General features: G+C 33.4%; 1 protein-coding gene across 14 annotated transcripts in view; it reads right to left on the bottom strand.

Annotated features, from left to right (window-relative positions):
• Positions 1–24,364, bottom strand: part of Mycbp2 (MYC binding protein 2) — a 257,047-nt gene that overhangs the window by 58,601 nt on the left and 174,082 nt on the right. For 7 of the 14 annotated variants that reach the window (XM_074043187.1, XM_074043188.1, XM_074043191.1 and 4 more), the window contains 6 exons: positions 23,833–23,973; positions 14,916–14,990; positions 12,075–12,299; positions 11,089–11,221; positions 9,021–9,143; positions 6,209–6,388 (listed from right to left, as the gene is read on the bottom strand). In XM_074043187.1, coding sequence (XP_073899288.1) covers positions 6,209–6,388; positions 9,021–9,143; positions 11,089–11,221; positions 12,075–12,299; positions 14,916–14,990; positions 23,833–23,973 — 877 coding nt within the window. The remainder of the gene's footprint in view (positions 1–6,208; positions 6,389–9,020; positions 9,144–11,088; positions 11,222–12,074; positions 12,300–14,915; positions 14,991–23,832; positions 23,974–24,364) is intronic. The other 7 variants (XM_074043189.1, XM_020165363.2, XM_074043200.1 and 4 more) reach the window with 5 other exon arrangements.

Genomic DNA, 24,364 nt, shown 5'->3' with positions numbered 1-24,364 from the left:
TCCACTCCTCTCTCCTACCTCTAAATAGTAGAGAGCTTGGTTTTTAGGCCTTTTCTCCTTTCTACCTAGGCCTATTTTGCTGTTGCTTTATTCACCTGTATAACTTTAAATACCATCTGTATATAAGCTACTCTCAGATTATTCTCTAGAAGTCATCAGACTGCCAACATGTATGCTGTCTAGACATTTCTCCTCAACTCTGGAGTAATAAATTAATCTCTACTTGCTACCTCCAATGGACTTAAAAGTAACCTTAAACTTAATATATCTATCTAAGAGACAGAGTTTGTTAATATGACAATCATTCCTATTCCTGTACCCATATTCCTGTGCAGCAATTCTAATGAAGAGATGGGGTCTATCTCTCTGCCTTTGAACAAAGGCTCACCTTTTATCTTGCTTTACCAACAAAACATGGCAGAAATGATTTGTCAGTTTCAACATTAAACTTTACGAAATTGTGTATCCTTCTGCTTTATCAGAATCCTGCAACATTCATCTGACAAATCCAGATTAGCCTGCTGAATGAGACATTTGACTCAAGCATCCCTTATGTCCTAGGCAATAGCCAGCCAGCCTCCTGAGACTAAGCTGTCTCTAGTTTCCCTGTAGATGACTACAGATGCATAAGGGAACTTAGCACCAAGATCCAAAGAACTACTCAGCCAAATCCAGTCTAACCTGCCAATGTTTAAAATGATCTTGCTCATTTTAAGCCATAAATTCTGGAGTTCTGCTATACAAAATTAAACCCTTGGCATTATGAAACCCAATTCTCTAATAGCCCCCATTGTACCTGGGAACAGTATTTTTCCAAATACCTGCTATAAAACTTAGATTCACCATTTCCCATTTCCTTCTACTCACTGCTTATTTAATGTAAGCAAATCCTGATGATTCCCCTTCAAAATACATCCAGTATCCATGATTTACCATCATCTCCTTAACTACTATTCTGGTAAAGCCGCTATGACTTCTCACGTGAATTACTGCAGGTCTCCCAAACTGGCCTCTTGGCAGGACCACTTCCTGGCACATGGATGATACTCATATTTGTTGACTCAGTGAGTCTCAGTAATTTGCTCATGTTATTCCCACCTTTCTTTGCCTGATAAATTCTTATGATTAGGGACCACCTCTTTTCTGACTTCTTTCTCTAACCTTAGCTGAGTTAGGAGCTTTCCCTCCTATGCATCTGTTTGTATCCTGTGAATATTGCTTCTGCAGCACTTAAAATATACCATCAATTTTTTAAAGCATGGCTGCCTCCTATAATATTCTGGAAACCCTTTAGAATCAGTGGTCATATGTTCTTTGCATTAAATTAGTAAATTATTAATATTAATATGCAATAATTATACATATTAATGGAGTTCAGTGTGATATTCCAATAAATGTATATATTCTTCATAAAAGCAGGAGAACAAACAGAAGAATGAATAACTCATCTGAGGAAAAATGGTAATAAAAGGTATAATAAACTAACTAGCCAATATGGAGGTGGGGGAAGATGGAGGTAAAAAGGAGAAAGCAAACAAACGCACTAGGACAAACTGTCTTATAAACAACTTCAGTACTCTCCTTGGTTTAAATTCTAGGATGAAGTGAAAGGTTGATGGAGAAATTGCTGCTGAAGAAGCAAAAGAATCTAGGTCAAGACTTTTACATCACAGGGCAGAGGGCTCTGCTGAGTGAATACATATGCAGGTCTGGTACCAAAATGCTAAGGATTTGTAGGGATATTGGAGATGTTTGAACCAAAACTAAAATAAATGTCTATTGGTCATTGTGACAGATGCTATAGATTCAAGTGTAAAAAACTTTATGTAATTTAAATATATAAATTAGCAGGTGACCTGATTTCCTAAAACCTTTGCTTAAAGTCATTATACAATTTTTCTTTTCCTTTTTTTGGTAGCACTGGGGTTTGAACCCAGGGCCTCTCGCTTGCTAGGCAGGCACTCTCCCACTTGAGCCACTATACCAGCTCTTTTTTGTGTTGGGTATTTTCAAGATAGGGTCTCTCAAATTCTTTTCCTGAGCTGGCCTCAAACTGTGATCCTCCTAATCTCTGCCTCCTGAGTAGCTAGGATTATAGGTGTGAGCTGCCAGGGCTCAGCTATAAGGATCTTAGCAAGTTTGTGTCACAAAGCTTGTTGGAAGTAGAATTAAACTGACCTAGATACTACCAGAGAGATTAAAACACAGTAAATTGCTCCACCCTCAGACTTTCAAGCAGGCAGTCAAACAAGAAATGAAAAGTGTTGTGCTATTATAATGTAGGATAGAGATTATTTCTAATTCTTATCAGCAAACCTGGCTTTTAAGCTGACATTCACATGAACATTTGTATACAGTCTAACTATAATAGAAATTAATCTCAAAACAAATAATAAAGTTATGCTTTAGAAGAAAACCAAAAAGTAGCTAGGAAACTTCATTTCTACCTGCAACTACCTGCAACTCATTCCACACTGAATAGACTGCTTTCTCTCAAACTGTTAACTTTTTTCACATCTTCTTTGGGGCACAAGAAATATTAAGTTTCTACATCAAAAGGCAATAACACCAGCAGATAACATTTATTGGACATCTCATTTTATGGATGAGTTAACAGATGATAATTTTAGTTATCTAGAGTTAATAAATGCTTTCTGAATGTCTCTGATGTGTAAGACAGTCAGGAGTTATGGGACATAAAACAAATGCTTTTGATAACAACAAGGAAAGAATGAAAATATGGAATATTCTTTTTAATAAATAAATGTTATTGTAGGAATGTAATACTGTTAAAGAAAGCAGTCACAGGTATCATTCTCCATCTTAGTTTACTGGACTCTCATTGCCAAAGTGCTTATTGATTCTAAAAACTATAAAACTAACTTTGAAACAAAAAAATCAATTATAGAACAGTAAAAAAAAAATTCTATATGCACTCCCCTCTCCCATGTCCCTACCCCCATACACAAAGTACATGGTAACATAGGAAAACTTGTAACTTTTATTTCTGCAATCATTCTACTTTATTAAAATAAAAGATGAAGTAATTTGTATGTAAAATAATTTTGCTAGTTTAAAATTTATCAAAATAATTTAATGTGTCAGATTATTTTAAATTCCAAATGTTAGTGAAAAAACTATGCTTCAGGAAAAACAAAAACCCAGAGTTGTTAAAAATAATGCTCACAGACATGCTCAAGTTAAAATGTGGGTAAGTGTATTTGTATCTCTGGAGAATTAGTCTAGTTAATTGGAGACTTGAATCATAATGTTTAAGAAATCTTCTTTTTTTCCCTTCAAATTACTGCTATATGTTAAAAATTACCTCATGAAAAGAGGAAAAATAACCAATCTGTATATCAGTATAATCTATAGCTCATAATGAACTGTAAACATAAAATTTTAAAAACACATATTGAAGAACAGACTTTCTAGTATTTATCTAGGCAAGGCTGATTAAAACATGGCCTTTATGGTCAGTAGAACTTCAAGGACTGGCTCTTCTATTGTACTGTGTATGCTTCTAGGGAAAATTCATTTATCCCTCTCTAAGCTTCTGCCTCTTTAGATGGGAAATGGAGAAAACAGATTTGATCTCAAATAAGGGAAGTGTTTAAATACAGTGTCTGGTACACAGTGGTAACTTATCAACATGAGCAAAAGTTTAGCAAACATGGTGTACACATAATGATTTATTTCCATATAACAAGGGTACAAGACAGAATGAGTCTCATTTTCCTAACTGGTATAGGGAAGCTAGGTTACTGTGCACCAGCATCCTCTGCGGCAAGGTGAAATGCTGGTGGACGTGTGGCAATGAGGTTCTGGGAGGAGTACAATATCCAGGGAGTTGTAACAACAAGCACCCTTCCACACTGACTTTTCCCAGCATGATGTGAAAGAACAAATCTAAATCATTTTCAAAACATTAATACAACTGGAAATATTCCATATTTTTAAAAATTTGGAAGCCAAAGTTCAGAGATTTTCTGCTGAAAATATGAGGCTTTGAAATAGATGTAAGTACTTTCCATTTTTTGAAAAGTATTAACTCAGAAAATTGATAATTAATACCTAGCTAGGCCATGATTTCAAATTTTTCCAAGATGGTGGTAAATGAAGTGGTCATACTAATAACACTCATAGATGATACGCATACAATTAAATTGACACACTGTCCCTTGGACATTTATTATCACTAGACAATTGAAATTATTATGGTCTTTGTATTTTGTTTTGAACTATATTAAGTTTGGTAAATAAAAACAGTAAGTATATTCGTTTTATGAAGACTTGCAATGGTTCTTTAGGTGGAACAAAAAGGTCCTTACTGCTCAAGCTCTTTTGTCTGCTGTTGATATGGCACCATTTAGAAACAGATACTAGACAAGTGCTCTATCACTGAGCTAAACACCCAAACCAAGGTACAGCATCATTATCAGGCCAATTTCTCTTTTAAAACTGAATCTAAATAAATTTGAATTTTCTAATATGAATTCTCAGTCTGACTGATAATGATGTTTTTTTCCCTTTGTCTTTCCTTTTAAATCTCCCTGTAGCCTAGGTACATCTAAATGTAAAAAGTATGTTGCTTCATTTAATTAATAAGCTAAGTTTTCACCTTTCTTTCATTCTGAAATGCTTATCACAGAAGGAAAAAAGCTGTTTCACACATGTGACACTATTCTGTTTCCTTGAAATTCTTCTCTTAAGAAATATTCAAGGGGGCTGGGTGTACTGGTGTATACTTATAATACCAGCTACTTGGGAGGTGGAGATTGGAAGGATCACAGGTTGAGGTTAGCCCAGGCAAAAAGTTAGCAAGATCCTATCTCAACAAGCAAGCTGTGTGCAGTAGGTACATGCCTGTAATCCTAGTTCTGCAGAAGTCATAGGTAGGAGGATTGTGGTCTAAGGTAGGCCCTAGGCAAAAAGCACAAGACCGTCTCAGAAAAATAACTAAAGTAAAAAGGGCTGGTGGTGTGGCTCAAGTAGTAGAGTTTCTGCCAAGCAAGTATAAGGCCCTGAGTTCAAACTCAACCATAGCCCCACCCTCCAAAAAAAGACACATTCAAGTGAATATCATAACGAATAGGCATAATAACCTAGAAATTGAGAGTACTTTTATGTGTAAATTCATTACTTTAATTAAGCATGTGTGTAGAGTATAAACCCAGCAAAGTTTCCACTCATGTATACTCCTTACCTCAGGTAGACAATAATAATGAATAATCTCACCTGCTATCTATGTATTACCTTGATTAAAAAAAAACTCAGCTAGCATTCTCATAAGTAAATTTTGTAGAAAAAGAACTTAGGTCTAAGTATGAGGACACTTTATGCAAAGAGGTCATGCATGTCAATCTAAATAATGTGTATACAAATTGAAGCTTTCTTAAACAGTATCATTCGGTTAGTGTGCTTAAATAGACAACACGAGATCGAGATCTGAATGTCACAACAAGCATAATGTCATACTGCAAAGAGGTTTGAAGAGAAAAGAACACTCAGTTGAGTGCAATTGCCTGAGCCTATTTTCCAAAGCAATGTGTTGTTATTATGGATAAAGGACTAAGACATCCTTAAAGGTAGAACTGGGAATCAAATGACCAGTATAATGCACTGGCAATGTTAGGAACAACAGCAAAAACATACAAAGGAAGAGAGGAAATGATCATTTGAGAAAATTTGGAGACCTACATTGCTATGCATTTTATAGACATCAAGTTCACTTAAAGGAAACAAACTTGCTCAAACAAGCACATTCTCTCTTCTACCTACTGGAATAGTAAAATGGACTTACTTTTTTAGGGTATATTTCAAAGTAACAAAAATTCAATGTAAAACTATGAGAGTTATTCCTGTAACTGATTCCTGGCACAGTCATGAATATTAAAAAAGGAAAGTTGTAAGAAACATGTTCTTCTTAACACATTTTATAATATGCATTTAGTTATGTTAGCACTAGAATAGAAAGTATGTCATATTTTAATAACTACATTTAATTAAAAATGTGTGATTAAAAACAGATGTCTTAGCTGCGGGATGTCTTGGCTCCAAGTAGCTTAAATACTTGAAAAATAAGGGAGGGAAAACATCCTAATTGAATAAAACAAGTCAGGTGAGTTGATAACTAGTTAGACTGATAAACAACTCAGAACAAAGCTTCAGAAATGCTTGAGGAGGCAAGTAAGGCTGGAAGACTTACTCTGAAGCTGAGGCTGCTGGAAGGAAAGGGGCTGTCCGAACACAAATGGGCTGTGGACTAGGGAAGAGGGAGGTTTTGCAGCTTGATCAAAGATGGAAGGAGCTGGGAGATTGGGCCGTGACTGAATGGAATTCAGTATGGCACTCAGTTGGTCACCTGCAGTAGGCAAAACAGTTAAAACTACAACTTGTTATTCATTAACATCCAAATGGCAAAATAAATGATGCTTTATGACATTCAGATAAATTACTAAATGAGAAACTAGGCCAATTCAGAAAGGTATGGAAATTGGTGGTCATTGTCTTCAAATTAGGGGACAAATTTTGCATGCTGTTTATAGTTTAGTACTACTGGAAGCACTTCATCAAATCTTTTACAGCAGCCCACCACAAAACAAATGCACTGAAATTCACATACAACATTTCCTATTGTTTATAGGAGAATAAAGGATCTATGAAGAATCTGTAAGTTGCTTTGATATTGTACATATATAAATGAACATCTAAATACTGTAAATGAGGTCTTGTCTATGAAGCCCAACAATGACTAATACCATCCTGGCTTATCTGCAATATACTTCATGCAGATTATGATTACATATCTTTAAAATGTAGAAGGGACAGGGTCAAAGTATGTATTCTTAACTCAGCAATGTATCTATCTTACAGTTATAAATCAATAATTTCTTTTTAAAATTGCTATAGTCAAAAAAATTCTACTCTTTTAAAAGCATCAACTCTCTCTATTCCTTAGATTGATAATATAAAAATCTGTAAATCCTACAAGACAAAAACTAACTTGAGTTACCTAATTTTAATAGTGCCTCAAATATGAATTTGACATTTTCCTTATTATTAAGTGTCAAGGACAACAAAATATTTTAAGGACATGAAATAATATAATTAGATAAGTAACTCCTTCTTTGTAAGAATATGTGTATTAAGTAGTTTAAATGATGCTGAAGAAGAAGCAAACAGCCCCATCTTCAGACCAGTTGATGCAGAAACTGGAAAACAGTATCTTTCTAGTTGTACTGCCTAAATATGATAGCTTTATAGATAAAAATTTCAACTGAAGGGACAATTTTTTATGGAAAGAACTGGGTATACAAGATATACATGTATATTTTTTAAATAAGAAAATGCTATAGATTACAGAAAGGGTTTTATAGATTATGAAGAATTTTGCAATTTATTTTTGGTGGTGGTACTTGGACTTGACTTCAGGGTTTCATGACTGTCAGGCAGGCACTCTTCTTCTTGAACCATGCCTCCAGCCCTTGTAAAATATTATTTTAAGGAAAAGCACTTTTGAAGAACAATCCATTTATTTTGGACAGAAAAAAGAATATAAGAAAAAGGGAACTTTTGTTAAAGATAATAAGGTTAGCTATACTTCATCAAATAAGTTTCTTAATATTTGTTCCATGTAAATATTGAAAAGTCTATTAACAAGTGCATGCTATTTTTGAACAATAGTCACAAAATCACATCAGAAATACTCTTTCTATTTAATAACAAATATTCTCAGCAATGTGTCTTTCTTAAAAGTTCATTTTATTTTTATGGTGCTTTAATGAATTATAGTTTAAAGACTGATTTAAAATAATAGCAATCAATACAATGCCTGAGACACATCAGAGACTGAAAGCATACAATTTGAATAAAACATGGCTTTAAACCAGAGTGTATAGAAGTGTTGTGGCAGTAAGAAAATACAGAGGTTTTAACTTAAGAGTTGACAGTAGGAGAGAAAAAGTAACATGAAGGAAATATCACCAAGCATTAATCCTACCAGTGTAAAGATACAGCTTAAGTTAATGGAAATCAGAGCTACCAGAAGCGAGCAAGTAGGTAATACCTATGCTTGTGAGACAAACTAAACCAAGAGAGTTAAAAAATATGTATGGCTAAATTTCCCTCCTAAAAATACTTTGTGGAACATAATAAAGTGTATCTAATAGAAAGTTATTTTATTTCAAGTTGAATATTTCATATACATTGATTTTCATATTTTTTTCATCTGCTATGCTGGGTCACACCACATTTGTTCCCTGAAGTCTTGTGAATTATTTTAAACATTCTTCCTCCTACCTATCACCCAACTGTATGTTATCTGCTGACAAAGTGGCACGTTTTGTGGGAATCAGGATAAGGTACATAAGAAAGAACAAGAATATGTCGAAATTTATCCATAAATATAATTATGTATATATTTATTCCAGTATAAATTATTCCAAAATAATTGTTTGGGTTCTCAAGGATGCTGGTCTCTTCACTTAATGCATCAAAAACAAGTGTATACATTTTATATTCAAATGGCTTAGGATTTTCATTTTACAACTTTTTGATTTCACTATGCATACCAAAGTCAAATGTAACTAAGATAACTGTGTTAGATATTTAAAACCACACATATTTAATAAAGCTCATATGTAATGTTACTTAAAAGTGATATTCTGGATCATTTAAGAAAGTTCTGTGTCACTTGCGAACATTACTCTCCTATTAACAGGTGCATGATAAAAATAAGTTATTTTTCTAGACATAGCAACATAGAATCTTTATGATATAAATTCAAAATGAGTGCTTCTAAAGCAGAAAAAATGTAAGCAAGAACTCCCATAAACATAAGCTAAAACTAGTAAATATTATTGTAAAGAAGAATGCCTTCGTCAACATTCTGAGAGTCCATTTTCTAAGAACAAACTTTAATTTAATAAAGATTTTTGGGCAAACAGGAAAAGATAAGTAAAAAAGTAGCAAAAATTACTGAAAATAGATAAGGAAAAGACTCACTTTCACACACTTACCTTTATTATTTCCGAGTCCATAATCAAATCCTTGGGCACTGCAACTTGCCCCTTTATTAAAAGCTTGTACTGAGAAAGGGCTTGGAGGAGGAGTTTGAGAATTTTGATCCAGAAGAACTTGTTCTACAACAAAGCCACAGCTATAACATTAATTTTTTATGTGCTATCGCCTTTGGTCTAAGTCTAAATCAGCTTAACACTGGTAGAAAATATGGCAAATCTTTGTTTTTGTTTATCAAAGAGTGGAGTTTAGAAATGGATAGATGCTCTTAAGTAGAAAATTTAATCTCATTTTAGCAGGATGTATCATTAAGTATATATTAATATTTCTGAATAGTTTTATAATTGTAAACAATTTATACAAGGGCATTTCACAAAATAAAAGTGGATACCCAATAAATTAGAAATAGTTGGAGGAAGTAGGCACCTAGTTGGACATACCCTTTAAGGGTACTTCTTGTTGGGTTCTTGCTGTCTCTGTCTCTGACTCTGCCTCTCTCTCTTTCTTCCCCTCCCTCCTTGTCACCATGAGGTAAGCATCTTTGTTCAATCTTGCCCACTCCACCATGTTTGCCTCGCCACAAGTCCACAGCCATGGGTCCAAGGAACCATGGACTAAAAAATCTAAATCATGAGCCAAAATAATTTTTCTTCTGTTGAAAAATATAATTTTGTATATGCATACACAAAAAAATCCTCAAAATTTCTAAGTATATAGTGCCAAAAAGAATTTTCAATTGAAAATTATTTAAAATTAGAAGCATGTTCTCCTATTTATCTGATCTTATCCTACAAACATGGGATTTAGTAGAAAAGTCTATGCTTTGTTTATCTACTTTCTTTGATACCCTCTTATTTTTATAATTCAAGTTGCATTTACAAAACTTCATAAGCAACTAGTTAGCATGTATCAGAACTGCTTCACAACTAGGGATACAAAGATTAAAACCCTGTGCCTGTCCACAATAGATTCACAATGTGGGTATGAAGAAATAAAAATTAATTTCAACAAAATAGAATCTGTTTTGATCTGGCAGTGAATACAGCTCTTTGGAAACTAAGAGGGACTTCCTGGCATTATGAGGGTTAGTTAAAGCTTTATAAAAGTGATAACATTGTCTCAACTTTGAAAAATAAATTTTTGCCACAAGGAGAATAAAGAGAAAGGGACAAAAATATTACTGAGTGAGAGCAACTGAAAAATAAAGCTGAAAGATAAAAATCTAACAACAAAGTAGGAAACAGATGATATGATGCTCCTTTCCTGAGATTAAAATTCAACTGAACAAGTATACATGGAAACAGCAAAAGGAAACTCACTGTAGCCACCTTTACCTCAAACAAGCAAAAATGTCACCTTTTTTCTTTTTTTCTTCTACAAAATTGGAGGAGTGTGGAACAGGTTCTGCCCAGGGTGGGTGGGTGAGGAGACAGGTTGGTATTAATGGGAGGGGGGAAGTGGTGGGGAAAGGGTTTAGGAGGGTAAATATGGTGCAAAAAATGTGTACACATGCATGTAAATGCAAACATGGTACCTGCCGAAACTATTCCAAGAAAGAGGGGAGGGAGGGATAAAGGGGTGGAGGGATGAATTCAAGTAAGATATATTTGATACATTGTAAGAACTTTTGTAAATGTTACAATGTACCCCCACCCAGCACAACAACAAAGAAAAAAAATTCAATTGAATTCACTTGTCTGAGAGGAGTACTGCAATTGGTGGTTTAAAAAATGAACTTGCCATGCATGCTAGAAACAGTAAAATGCTCAGTCCTAGACTTGCACAGAAGAATGAGGCATGCAAATTCATGCAAATAAAATAAAAAGCACATTTTCATAAAGATGGATTCCTATGCTTCCAATTTTCTTCTTCTGTGGGCATTCATTTAGTACTCATGTATTTTATAAACCAATTTTGATAGTTGCAAGGTTTTTAAACCTTTAGTTTTTCTTTTACTTAAAAAATAAACACACAAAAGTCTCTTTTAAGACAAACATAATACAATAAAGATTAAAGTTGTTTTTCAAAGGTTAGATCAAAACAAATCACAAATTTAAGCCAACTTGCCATCTTCATGCCGGAGATACTGGTTTCCGCCTCTGTCTCTAGCTAAGGACCACGCCTCTCCTTCATCACTCTCACAGAACTCTACCATGCTGTTCTTATCCAGCTGCACCCATGTACCTTCAGAATTGGTTACCTGGTACATAACAAAAAGCACCATTGGTTGGCTTGATTCTTTCAGGGCACTCAGGCTGAAAACCAGTAAAAGGCTTAAGTGTATTTGAACAGTGTGATCATTATAATACATTTCTACTGTGAAATTAGTTTCTGAAATTAAGACCACAGCCTGAGGTAAGACAGAAATTAATGAGAATTTTTTAAATATGCTGCTTATTTAAACCTTTGATAAAACAGTATTTTTAAAGCACAAAGATCACTGCTAAATAATTTTAAGTGTCACCCAAAATACGTGGCTCATTTATTTTGCATCTAAAAGGTCTTAACATGGCATCCTTGCTATTATTTAGGTTGACAGTAGCTATATTGCAACTTGAAAATGACCTGACCCTGAGAAATAGCATGACACACTACATCTTCAAGCTTATCAGCTGTGGCAAATGCCACAGTGGCCTGAAGAATAACTTAATTTGCTCAGGACTTCAGTGAGACCTGTGAATGGGAACAAAGAAATGAAACCTTGTGTGAATTATCACATCTCTAAATGAATTCACATAAAACATCTTAAGTGCTGATAGATCATGACAGTATAGCACATTTGCAATAACAAAAAGATAGGTGAATACTGAACACTTATACACATAATACAAATTATTTGTTAATATAAATATTTTTCCACAGGATATTTATGAGAGTAAATTAGAAAAGAAGCAAAGAAAATTATGTTAGTATTTCCAATACAAGAAAAGGTTGAGGCCTTTAACATTTAAAAACCTGGGATGGAAATGGCAACCTCTGGAAGAAAGGAGATGCTTGATTGTACACATTACCAATCAATATCTTAAAATTCATGCAGCTACAAGAATCCATACCTCTCCCACTGCTTTGACTTTGTTTCCCAGAACTAACATTCCAATTGGGATACCTCTAAGGTTAGGGCAGCTTCTGATGTTGTGACCTGAAGGTCCCGTCTTCACTACCTTGTACATGCCTGGCCCTCCTCGCAAGAATGGCATATCTTGCTCTTGCACTGTTGCTTCCTGTTGGCAGCAGGAATTGATGTCTTTGAAAAAGTCATCACTATTAGTTTTAGGTTCCTGAAAATTTGAATAGGAAAAGAAAAATGAACAAAATACCATCAAGTCCTACTTTCAAAATCCTCCTATTAATAGGTTTCATAGCAAGTCTACAATTGTGCCAATTAAGAAAGAGAGTATATATGTAAAGATAATTGAGATATTAGTGAATACTAATTGAAGAATCTCCCAGATTTTTTAAAACATTGCAGAAGAGCAACTGAATGCCTGGCTTTTATCCTCCACAACTTGACAAATATAGTACCATAGTCCTTGACTTTCCTTTTATCTTTCAATGCAATATTTAAAAGGACAATAAAAATAACTTATGTGAATCACAACTAAATAGTTGGGAGTCATTACTGAAAGATTATTATATGTTATCATGGGCAAAAAGTCTAAATATGCATTTCTTTCCACTTTGTAATAATTATTTGTAGAGAAAACAGATACGAATACTCTGGAGACTTATTTGTAAGCAGAAATAACAATGATATAATGCATAAAATATAGCCACATTTTAAATTTTGCTAATTATGAGTGAAGTAAGAATGCTTGTAAGATTTTAACAACTCACACTTTCTTAATATACTACATATGAAAATGTCTTTCTAGGTTTGCTAGACCATTACTATAAAGTAATAAATTTGTTAGTTACAGAAAAGTTGATTTTACTTTTAGTGGAGAAGAAAGATTAGCATTAAAGATGCATAAATAAAATGTATTTAAATTTATATTATTGAAAAGTCACTGCTAAAATCAAAGAAAAGAACTTGCTCTGTATTTTCTATTGAAGCTGAATGCTATTGATAAATTGTTTCCTATGTAAATAAAGAGAAATACTAATCTAGATGTATTTTCTCTTCTCCCCAAATAAATATAAGTGAAAGGACTATATTGGCGATTTTGCCATTGTCATTATTACTCCTTTCAGACAAATTTAAAACTGCACTTATAAAAGACAATCATAATGAGACACTCATACAGAATTACATTAAAATTAATATTTAATATGTTATAAATTGAATAAAATAAAAACTAATTTTATACAAGATAAAGCATTATAGATTAGTTTTATTCCTAAAAGCAGTCTCATATTGAGACAAATGTTCATATACATAACAAAACATTAAAATTAAAATCATGAGGCTAAAAATATGTGGATTCAAGAATTCTTATCTACTTTGTTAAGATGTTTGGTCAGGGAAAAATTTAAACCTACTATTAGCATTCACTTTTTTTTTCTTTTTAAGACAGGGTCTCACTAGGCAGCCCAGGCTGGACTTAAACTTGAGATCCTCCTGCCTCAGCCTCTCAAGTGCTGGGATTACAGGAGTGCCCCACTGTGCTTGGCTCCTCATATAATATTTTATAAGCCTCCTGGTGGTGACAATCATAAATTTTTACTTAAACAGATATGTACTATGGAGAACAGTTTATTCACACTTACTTTAATTGTCATATTGTATGTACCAATATTCTTAATGTAGATATTAGTAATTTATTGGAAATGAAAATTTTAATCACTTGGAAATGACCAGGTTTTCAACTAAAAAGAAATGTAAACATTTCACTTAGCCATGCATGTATATCTGTAAAAATATCTACCTATTCAGTTATATGAAGAGAACACTCAAAATGAAAACTGCATTTAACATCTTAACTTTAGAACTATTAGACTCACAAGAATTCCAGTAAACATTCAAAAATTACTCTTAGTAAATGATCCATTTCAGTAAAGACATGCCATTTCATAGTTGAAAGAGACAAACTTTACTCCTATTTACAGCTGATTTTTAAAAATTACATGGTGACATTTAAAATAACAGCAAATATGCATTTATTCAGGCAGAAAAACAATTTCAATGTTATTTAATGATATTCTTACAGCATTTAATTAGTATAACAATATTTCAACTTTTGATCATTCAGGCTAACACTGGGGGATAAGTCTTGGCAAAACTAATAATTATATACTATTCACTGAAAACCAATGAGCATTTTTATTAAAATAGTTAATATTTTATTGAAACATTAACAAAGCTATATGCATTAATAGAAAACAAAGTTTATGCATTTTTTATATCAAATATACAAATAACTGATAAATATAAAGCACAGAATTGTGTCTGTTATTCTCAAACGATCATGAATTATACATTTTATTCAATTCAGAATTGTGTCTGTCATTTTCAAGCAATCATAAATTATACATTTTATTCAATACAAAAATGTGAGACCTAAGCATCAGCATATAACATGGATGAATTTCAATATAATTTTTTTCTCTTTCCATTCCCATCCCATTCTTAGATGAATATTCAAAAGGGCAATGCAAAAGAGAAGACAGTGGAAAAATTAGTAGAGCCATAAGATCACTACCACTTAAATCAATTAAACTTGGATTTACTTATTGGAGAAGCTAGTCAGAAAACTAAACATAGCAATTGTGAAGTCGTGTTAAAGTTTCACTGAAACTAACAATTAAGGAAAAACTCAATTGCAGAACTTGAGAAAGTTTTTTTGGTAAGAAATCTTCATTAATCCTAAGCAAAAGTTACAAAAATATAATGTAAAATTTGTTGTACATGCTGAAATACCTGAATACTGTATGATTGTTCCTTATAGTTAACTCACCTGGGGGAAAAAAGCTTTGGAAGTCCATGAAAATACGTCCAAATCCCTGACTCCTTGGCTAGCATTAAAGATATTCTGAGCGACAAAGTTTAAAAAAGAAAAATATCAACAAAGAAAGGGAACAGGATATTATGTGCAGAAGACTTGTTCACAGTAACAACATTTTCTGGATTCTAGTACCAACATGGAAATGTTACTTACTAAAGTGAAACTGAAGCCACCTGAGTAAACCACACACCAAAGATGCTCTGAAGTTAAGTTTTGTCAAAAGCTCTCCATGGATATAGTGTGTCATGCCATTTACTAAAACCAAGAGCCAGACTTTGCTACAAAGTTTATGACAGTCAGTGCAGGAAGGAAATGCTTCTTAAATGAGAACTATTTGTTCTAGTACAGCCAGATTTATTTTAGGACAGAAAAAAGTCTGCTGTTTCATAAAGAAAATGTCAACAATCAAGATTATATAGGAAGCAACTATTATTATGAATAATAATGGTATGTATGTAATATATGTAAACTATCACTTTTTAAAGTACAAAAAAAGAACAAGTAAAACCAAACAGGAAACCTAAGTCATTTTTCAAATTTCCCTCCTACAAATTGAAAAGATGATCATTTGGAAATGTTTCTGAAAGCTTTAAGCAAATTTGTTATAGAAAGTATAAAGAGACACAATCTGAATCTTTAAAGACAGGCCCACTTTTTTGTATCTCAAAGTTAAGGAGATCACAAAGCATTCAGGAGTTCCATGTTGAAACACCAAAATATTTTATTAGAGAACAACCAATTTATAGTAACAGGATTTCAGAAAAAATTGTTTTTGCCAAGTGTCTTTTTGTTTATTTTTTCTTCTCAGACAGGGTCTCATTATGTAGCCCAAGCTAGCCTAGAACTCATGATCTGTTTGCCTCATCAGCCTCCTGAGTGATGGAATTACAGGCATGTACCAGCACACCCAGCCTACAATATGTCAATGATATTTTACATTGATACATCATACTATCTATATTTATCTGACCTAAAATTAAAAACTTGTTAGTGAGAAGAAACTGCACAATTTTAATGCTTATATAAATACTGTGATAAGTGGTTATTTTGTTTGCATCAAAACAGAAAACAATTAAAATGTTAATAAAAACTAACATCATCTAAGACTTCAACATGAAAGAAACGTCACAAATCCGGATCAGCTGTCAAGTCATTTTAGAGAATGAGATTATTATTTTATATACTATCCATATAAACGGATGTAGATACACACCCATAACATATATACCAATTCAGAAATGTAAGACGTACATAAAGCAGACAAAAAATTGTTTCTAGTAAGATGCCTACAAATCAATGTAAGCCAAACTGAAACCAATTTAAAAACTGGATAATGAACAGGGTTCTTTCTGTTTAGGTAGAAACATTATACAGCATGCTGCATGCTACTTTGGGGGGACACTAATGTCTTCACTGGTTCAGCAATGTGTATGGGATGTGTGGAGTCTGCTCAATGGTGTTCTCCCTAACAGAGAACAGTGATACGGGCCTTCTGATGAAGAAGAATATCAAGATTTTTTTTCATAAGTTATTCTATTATTAAAAGCAACATGAAAAGCAATTGTTAAAAACAATGTATAGAAATTTAGCAGTAAAGAAGCAAGGTAGTGACTGACAGTATTTAAAGGTTATACCTCTCTTTAATGTCACCATACACACTCAAGTGTCACTGAGTCAGCAACACCTACAATGATCCTGAAGCTGTAACCATGGTAATAAGTTGCCAATGAAATCAGTTTTGTCGCTAATTGTTTGTGTTTGATACTTTTCTCTGTTAGCTTTTGCCATTTTAGAAGATTCTTAGTACACGATAGCTTACTATAAGATTAAATTACACCCATTAAGTAGCAAAACTTCACCACACAGACAGCTGAAGTTTAAAAATAAAATACTTGAAATGGTTTTCTTTTGAAAATTTAAGAATGTTTGAACCTAAAGTTATGAACGTGAAAGAAAATATTCCTCCAATGTCTCAATTTCTCACAATTAAAATATGAGTTAGCTTTTTTATTATATAATGTCATAGATTAATATGGCAATACACAAATATGGGCTAATTTAAATAACCTTTTCCAAGTTATATTTTTAAAGGACTTGTCAGATAATGAGAAAATTACAGCATATTAGGAACCTAACTAAATTAACAAGCATAGAATTGTAACTCCAAGCTCATTATGTTTTAAGGCACAGAAGACACCAAATATTAATAACTAATTATCACTGTGAAAATACATGATCAAGCATGCCAAATGCTAATGTGAAAGATAAAAAGACCATCCAGGTGCCAGTGGCACATGCCTGTCAACCCAGATACTTGAGAGGCTGACATCTCAGTTTCAGGCCAGCCCTAGCAAAAAAGGTTTGTGAGACCTCATTTTAAGGGAAAAAAGCTGGAAAGGTGGTACATGCCTGTCATCCAAGCTATGGAGGGGAGCTTAAAATAGGAGTATTGTGGTCTAGGCTGGCCTGGGCAAAAAACAAGATCCTATTTCTGTACTAACCAGAGCAAAAAGGGCTGGTGGGCATACACAAATGGTAGAGGGCTTCTTAAATGCAAAGCCCTGAGTTTAAACTCCAGTACCACTCAAAATCCCCCCAAACAAACAAAACAACCCTTTTACATGGATAACCACATAGTTAAGAGTTGCCAATTTTAAAGTCAAAAAAAAAATAAATAAAAACAACCCCCAAAAAACCAAACCAAACCAACCAAACAAAACAAAAACCCAAAACAAAAAAACTCAGGAAATTTAGGACATATATAAGCTATTATAGCACTACTTTCAACTACATCTTAATCACACTCTCTAAAGAATGAAGCAGTTTATAACTATTTAAGAATAGCACATTTACTAATGCTGTATTAAGACCTAATATTATTAAGATTAAAAAACAGATTATGTGTATATACACACAGACATAAACCTACTAACAAAAAACAAATCAGGAAATTTGGTGTATGTAAAACCTGCAATTTTAGGCATTATTAGGTATTTTCAAAGAATGGTTATAACATGTAAGGAACATTTGCTAATTTTACCAGTTTTCCTTGTTGATGTTATATGAAAGACCACAAAATGGTATTTTTCTCCCATTTCTACTCTAAACCTCTAGTGACCCAAATTTCTATATGTGACACTCACTAGCCTAACTGGAAATTGACTTGTATAAATGCATGGAGATGTTCAGATATCCAAGTTGCTTCAGTAAGAATTCATATAATATGAGCATTTTATTAAGACATCTTAGAACATGCCTACTGTTGTATAATTTTTCTTTGATATCATTTTTCTCCTCCATGCCATGCTCCTTAAAATGGACATTTTTGACAAAGTACCTACAGAGTTGTAAATCACTAATATTTCTTTCTGTAGAAGGAAATATTTTAGGGTGCTGTACTATTGACTGAGGGTTGAACTCAGGGTCTTGTGCTTGCTAGGCACATGCTCTACCGCTTGAGCCAGGCCCCATCCCCTTTTTAGGTTAGTTATTTTTGAGATAGGGTCTTGTTTAATGCTGGCGCTGGCCTGAACTGTAATCCTCCTGTTGTGTTATCTTGCACTGGTAGGATGACAAGTGTGTGCCAACACACCCAGAGTGGTCTGGCAAACTTTTTTGCCTGAGATAGCTTTTAATTATGTGATCTTCTCAATCTCTGCCTCCTAAGTAGATAGGATTATAAGTTTGAGCCACAGTACTCAGCCTTTTCTAAAAAAAATTAAGCTCTTGATTCTAAACAGGCAAATGTCTCCTATGTGATGTGCACCATCGGTTCTCTGTCTCTTTTTTTTTACTTATATTTTCCAAACTATATGAATCATTCTTCTAGGCCACATCTTGTTTCCAAATCATTAGAATTTTAATTTAAAATCAACATTCCAGGTATGTTTTCTTAAATGGACTTATTTACCTTCAATATATGCTATGGTATTCATCTTTACTCAATATTATTCATTATTTTAAGTATTCATGCTTGTTTAAATTGGCAGCTTAGCCAAAATAATATGATTTTCATTATATATGTTTACTTTATCCTTTTAAAGAATGGCTATTCTTTTCTCTCCACTAGATCAAGGTGTATTGAACATAACTTTGGAATCACATCAACTGGAGTTCCAGTACCAGCTCCATTACTTCTTACTTGCCATGCTAGATCTCACTGGGAAAATGATAGTAATACAACATCACAGAAGCACAATGAGAATGAAATGAGACCATCAAGGTATGGAGGATAAATATGGTAGGATTTGTTTTAAGCTGTGTGAAGGAACTGTTTTCATTCTGCATGAATGAAAAGAACATCAATTAGACAGTAACATGTAAAAGATTGTGGAGTAAAGTATAGCATCTAACATTTGGGAACAACTAAACATGAGTAAGAAGTAACCCTTAATTAGTTCCTACTCTTAAGAAGCTTAAAAACAGAAATAAGAGATACATAAAAACATGAAGACAAAACATGAGAAAAACAAACTAAATATCATGGGTAGCTGGAGAAAGAAGTAAGCTTTTTCTTGTATAGAGTGTCACCTGAGAAGGGAGAGGGAAACCTAAACTCCCTTACTTCTCTGCTTTCTATCACCAATACTTTGCTTTATCTATATCAATTATTCATCAGTTTTCAAACATGTCATCCCTTTATAACTATGGACATTTGATTTATGTCTAGAAATTTCTTCACTTCTTCCTTGGAAACTTTTCAAGTCCACCTCATGTCGCCTCCAAACCTAAGCAATTCTACAACTTATCCCAATACAACTTATTTGGACATTACATAGTGAGTAGCCCCCAAAACAAGGCATTTTATTTATTTTGATTCTCATTTTATTTATTTTGATTCTCTCCCCTATGCATCCACTTTCCCAGTTTAGAATGTAGTGTATGAAAAGGATTCAATAAATTATTTGTTGAATGATCAATTAACAAATTAATGATCATAGTACTACTGGAAAATACAAAAAAGAAAATCAACTAGAAAAATATTAGACAAATAGAAGCAAAATCATTCTAGATAAATGAAACAAAACAAAAAAATCCACAGACTCTAAAGTTGTAAAATAGAAAAGTACAAATCTGTAAAGAAAACAGGGTTCAAGAGTACAAGCAGATAAACAAGACAGTGTAATGAATCACTTTCCAATTTTTTCTCAACTAAGTTGTTTATGATAACCTTGTTTTTTAAATAGTTGACCAAATATTTGGTCACTGTTCAAATTTCTAGTCCCTACCCCCATGGTACTCTAGAATTTGAGTCAAATCCAAATAAGGTACTCACATTGATGTGACTATAAAATTGTTTTAACTACAAAAGGTATACCTGTTGATGTGAATTAAAAAAAAATTCTCAACGACAAAAGGTTGAAAAGGTAGATGTAAAGATTGCTAAAAGCAACTTTTTAGTACTTCTGCATCTTTTCAAGTTAGTGGCATTGATCCTTGATTATTTCTATTTTTCTGCTTAATAGCATTTTATAATTATTAACCATGATTATAGCTGATTCACTCACAAATGCACTGAAGTAAGGAGAAAAATGAAAAGCATCTCCCCTCCCTGCCCTACAGTAAATGTAGTAAGAGATGCCAGGCAGAGGGCAAGCTGAAATGTTATTGCATAGAAGGAAAAAGATAGAATCTTTACTCCCTTTATGCCCAGTGGTTAACCTTGTAGATAAGGTAAGCAAAAAACAAACAAACAAAAAAACCCCATACTGATCAAATAAAGAAGCTACCCTCATCTGTACAGACAAAGCCTTGCAAAACTGTCTATGCCAGGCCTCTGACATGTTCTGAAACACCTTTATAGCAGATCTGTCTGGAGATCAGTTAGGCCAGTTAATTTTGTCACGCTGCATCCCATCTATTACCTTCGATTACTATCTAAAATATAAGCACTTGGGGGTGAATTCAACTATAATAAATTATAAGAACTTTTGTTTATGTCACAATATACCCCCAGTACAACAATAAACTGATAATAAAAAAATAAAAGTTCTTATGTCTCATTTTTACACCAAAATCAGTCTATGCTTCCCCCCAATCCAAAATTAAACTTTCACCATCCTTCCCATCACTTTAAATCATGTCTAGTGGGACCCTTCCTCTAATGGTGAACATTCTGTAAGTCAGTGTTGTCATCATCTGTGGTCTTCATGTCCTTATAGATGATCTTCCAAATACCTAGCCTCTTAGTTCCTAGACTAAGGAAATTCCAGTGACTTGCCTGCAGTGAAGCTACTCTCCCAGGCAATGTAATGAACCACCTCATCTATTCAGTGATAAATCTACTTTGTCATGCAGACTGCCTGAGTCTTTCCAGCTCTGTAACTACAGTGCATCCACTGTATTGTTCAAAGACTTTATTTGTCCTCCAAGTCCCTTGGACCCTCCATTTGTCCTCTTATGTTCTAAAGTAGGTTACATTCCACAAGTCTCACAGTTGGCGCTCTTAATTGCCCTTTCATTAGTGTCAACAAACCCCTTTCCCTTATTTTTCTGTCTTAGCAGCCCAGAACACTCCAGCCAATTCTATAGCCTTGACAGCTGTAATTCTTGACACTTAGTGCTTTGGGGAAAGAGGAAGGATATCTAGATTGTATCCATATAGTGGTCTCGGTTGTTTTCAGTCGGATCTATCTCCTATTTCTCTCAAACTCTATTTGTAACTCCTCTAACTTAACTCATTGTTTCATTTTTAGCTGATGGTTTTCCTTTTTCTACTTTGAGAAAACTGTGGTTTTCTTCAACTGTTTCCTTCTCACCATAATAATTTATTCATTGCCACACATATTCCCTCTTCCTTTATAGAAAGGACCTCTCCAGAGATGCCCTTTACTCCACCTCCTTCTCCTTTCTTCCAGTCACTTCACCTACATCTTTAACTTTCCTTTTTCTATTGAGATCTTTATTTTAAATTAGAAGGACTTCAAGTCACTACCACTCTTAGAAAAAAGGAACTAGAAAAATCTTAGTCATAATGACAACAGACACTTTTGAGTTATTTATATTAAAAGACAACTAATATCATTCTTCAATATAAAGACTTTTTTTTTGAGGCAGGGTCTCACTATGTTGCACAGATTGGCCTCAAACTCTGGCTCTTCCTGCCTTAGCCTGTCGAGTACTGGGATTATAGGCATGCACTATCACACCTGGCTCCTCAACACAAAAGCTAAAAAAAAAAATCAAAAGGCACTTCAATTTACTTTCTTCAAAATTCTGCAACTAGAGTTTTTTCAAATAAGTCAATCTCTTCATTGACATTCCAGGGAATATACTTGTATGGTTCACTCCATGTGTATGGTTCCTTTCTCATCTGCGTTACTTCTCTCTCCTTGACCTAAGTAGACTGAATGCAAGAGTATAGAGGAGGGTTTAAAAGCATCAGATAGTAGGACAATATTCCAAAATGAAATGATGCACTCTGGCTTCTCTTATGACCATATAAATCTTTTGCCTTTTACCAAAATGAAACGATGGAATCTATATAGTGTTTCTTGTTCTGACTTTCTACTTTGATTTATAATCTTGCTTTATCTGTGTGAATATTTTCCTTTCAAAAATATCTTTTCAAATGAAGGAAGAAAAACTTGGAGCTGGGGAGGTGAGAAAGATAACATAATCTCGCAAAATGCTTTATTAGGAAGTTAGGAAATATAATAAAACACACAAAAGTCTAAGTTGGCCCAAATTTTTTTAAAAACCTGTACAAATAGTTATAGTTATCTTAAGATACATAAAAAAATAATCCTGGTTATAATAAGAGATAATGGTTTCTATACTTAAGGCTGACTTAATCAGAAAAAATAAGAAAATATTTCCCTTCCCAAGTCATCCCTCCAAGAGTGTCAAAATTCTTTTGATTTTTAACTGTTCATACAAATCTAAGGAAAATTTAGGAAGATGTGACCTATTTAAAAATTTAATTATAGATTTGTCATTGTTCGGCTTAGCCTTAGTAAAGAAGTAGGCAACACTTCAAGCTTTGTTGACTACCAGTAATTCAGATCTCTACTGTACTATTGCTTTGGAGAATATTATTCTGGACAATCAGGGAGAAAAAAACAAATAAAATACGTGTAATGCGTGGAATGGTGTGATATTATATGCCAAATTTTTTACTGGCTTTTAATAAATTCAATGGTTTAAATATTAAAGGATTCTTAAATAAAAGTTCACCAATGTTATTTATTAGCAGGGTCAAAAAGAGTACATACATTAAAGAATAAAGAAAAGGAAAAATCATACTTTTTGGTTAAATTATAAAAAGGTGTGGTTACTATATTTCATGATATAGTAATCTTGTAAACACTCACTCTCACTACTATATTTATCAAGGAGACGCAATGATTTCTCTCAGAGACATAGATTTAGCTTCAACTAGAATACTACACAGTACTACAATTCTAAAAATCCATCTGGTATCAGTATAAAGGCTAAGAAAAAATTCAAATTCAGACACAACATGGAGAAATAACTGCAAAATGCCAACATAACATACAAACACATGTTTCCATATACACAGTAATATCGATTTCTTAACTTTTAGTATGGAATTCATTCAAACAGTACTGTGAATAAGAAGAAAAAAAATATGCAACCACTCACATTTCCTAATCTTTGAAATGAATTCATTAGGCTTAGTTTTAATTTACTTACTTTATTGCTGGTGATGGATCAAAATAAGCATTAAGGGCCTTAACTTTGCCAAATTCTACACTCAATAGGAAGACGCCCTTAAAAATTCAAGTACTTATAAAGTACAAGTTACTTAGTTTTGGGTTACCTCAGAACTGAAAAGCCTTAATTAAAGAAAGCCCTATAATGAAAACAGAGTGTACTATCATGCTTTTTAAAACCACCATTTACTTACGTCAATAGGGACCAGAAGGCTCTTGCCAAGGTGTTGATTAAAAGACAGGCACCAAGCTTCTGTGTAGCCATTCATGTTAGGAACATACTTCTTTATTGTCTCATCATTCAGTCTCAGCCACACACCATCATCATTGTGGATCTATGGGAAAGAAGCAAAAAAACCCAAGCCATGCCCTCTTGTAACTGCCATGGGGCTAGTGAAGGCTGGAAGGGTAAAGCAGGCAAATAATGGTGGAAAAGTACACTCAGCATCTAGATTATACAGAAGGTAAGTCTTAGAGAAACTAAAGAAAAAAAAGAAGCAAGGAATGCCAAAGCCATATGACAATTCATAGGGTGAGGTTGTAAAGCAATTTCTTTTAGGCATGAAAGCACAAGGAAATCACATTTATGGTAAGTAGCATAATCAATAAAATAAGATGTTTCCCCAGAAGACAAACCTTCCTACTATTAAATTTAGATTTAATAATTAAAGTTACTCAGCTGTATTACTAAAAAAATCATACTATGGACTGTTACTGTCTGAAGTT

The sequence above is a fragment of the Castor canadensis genome, chromosome 10, assembly GCF_047511655.1.
Source record: "Castor canadensis chromosome 10, mCasCan1.hap1v2, whole genome shotgun sequence".
Lineage (NCBI taxonomy): Eukaryota > Metazoa > Chordata > Mammalia > Rodentia > Castoridae > Castor > Castor canadensis.
This window is presented reverse-complemented; position numbering and strand designations above follow the sequence as displayed.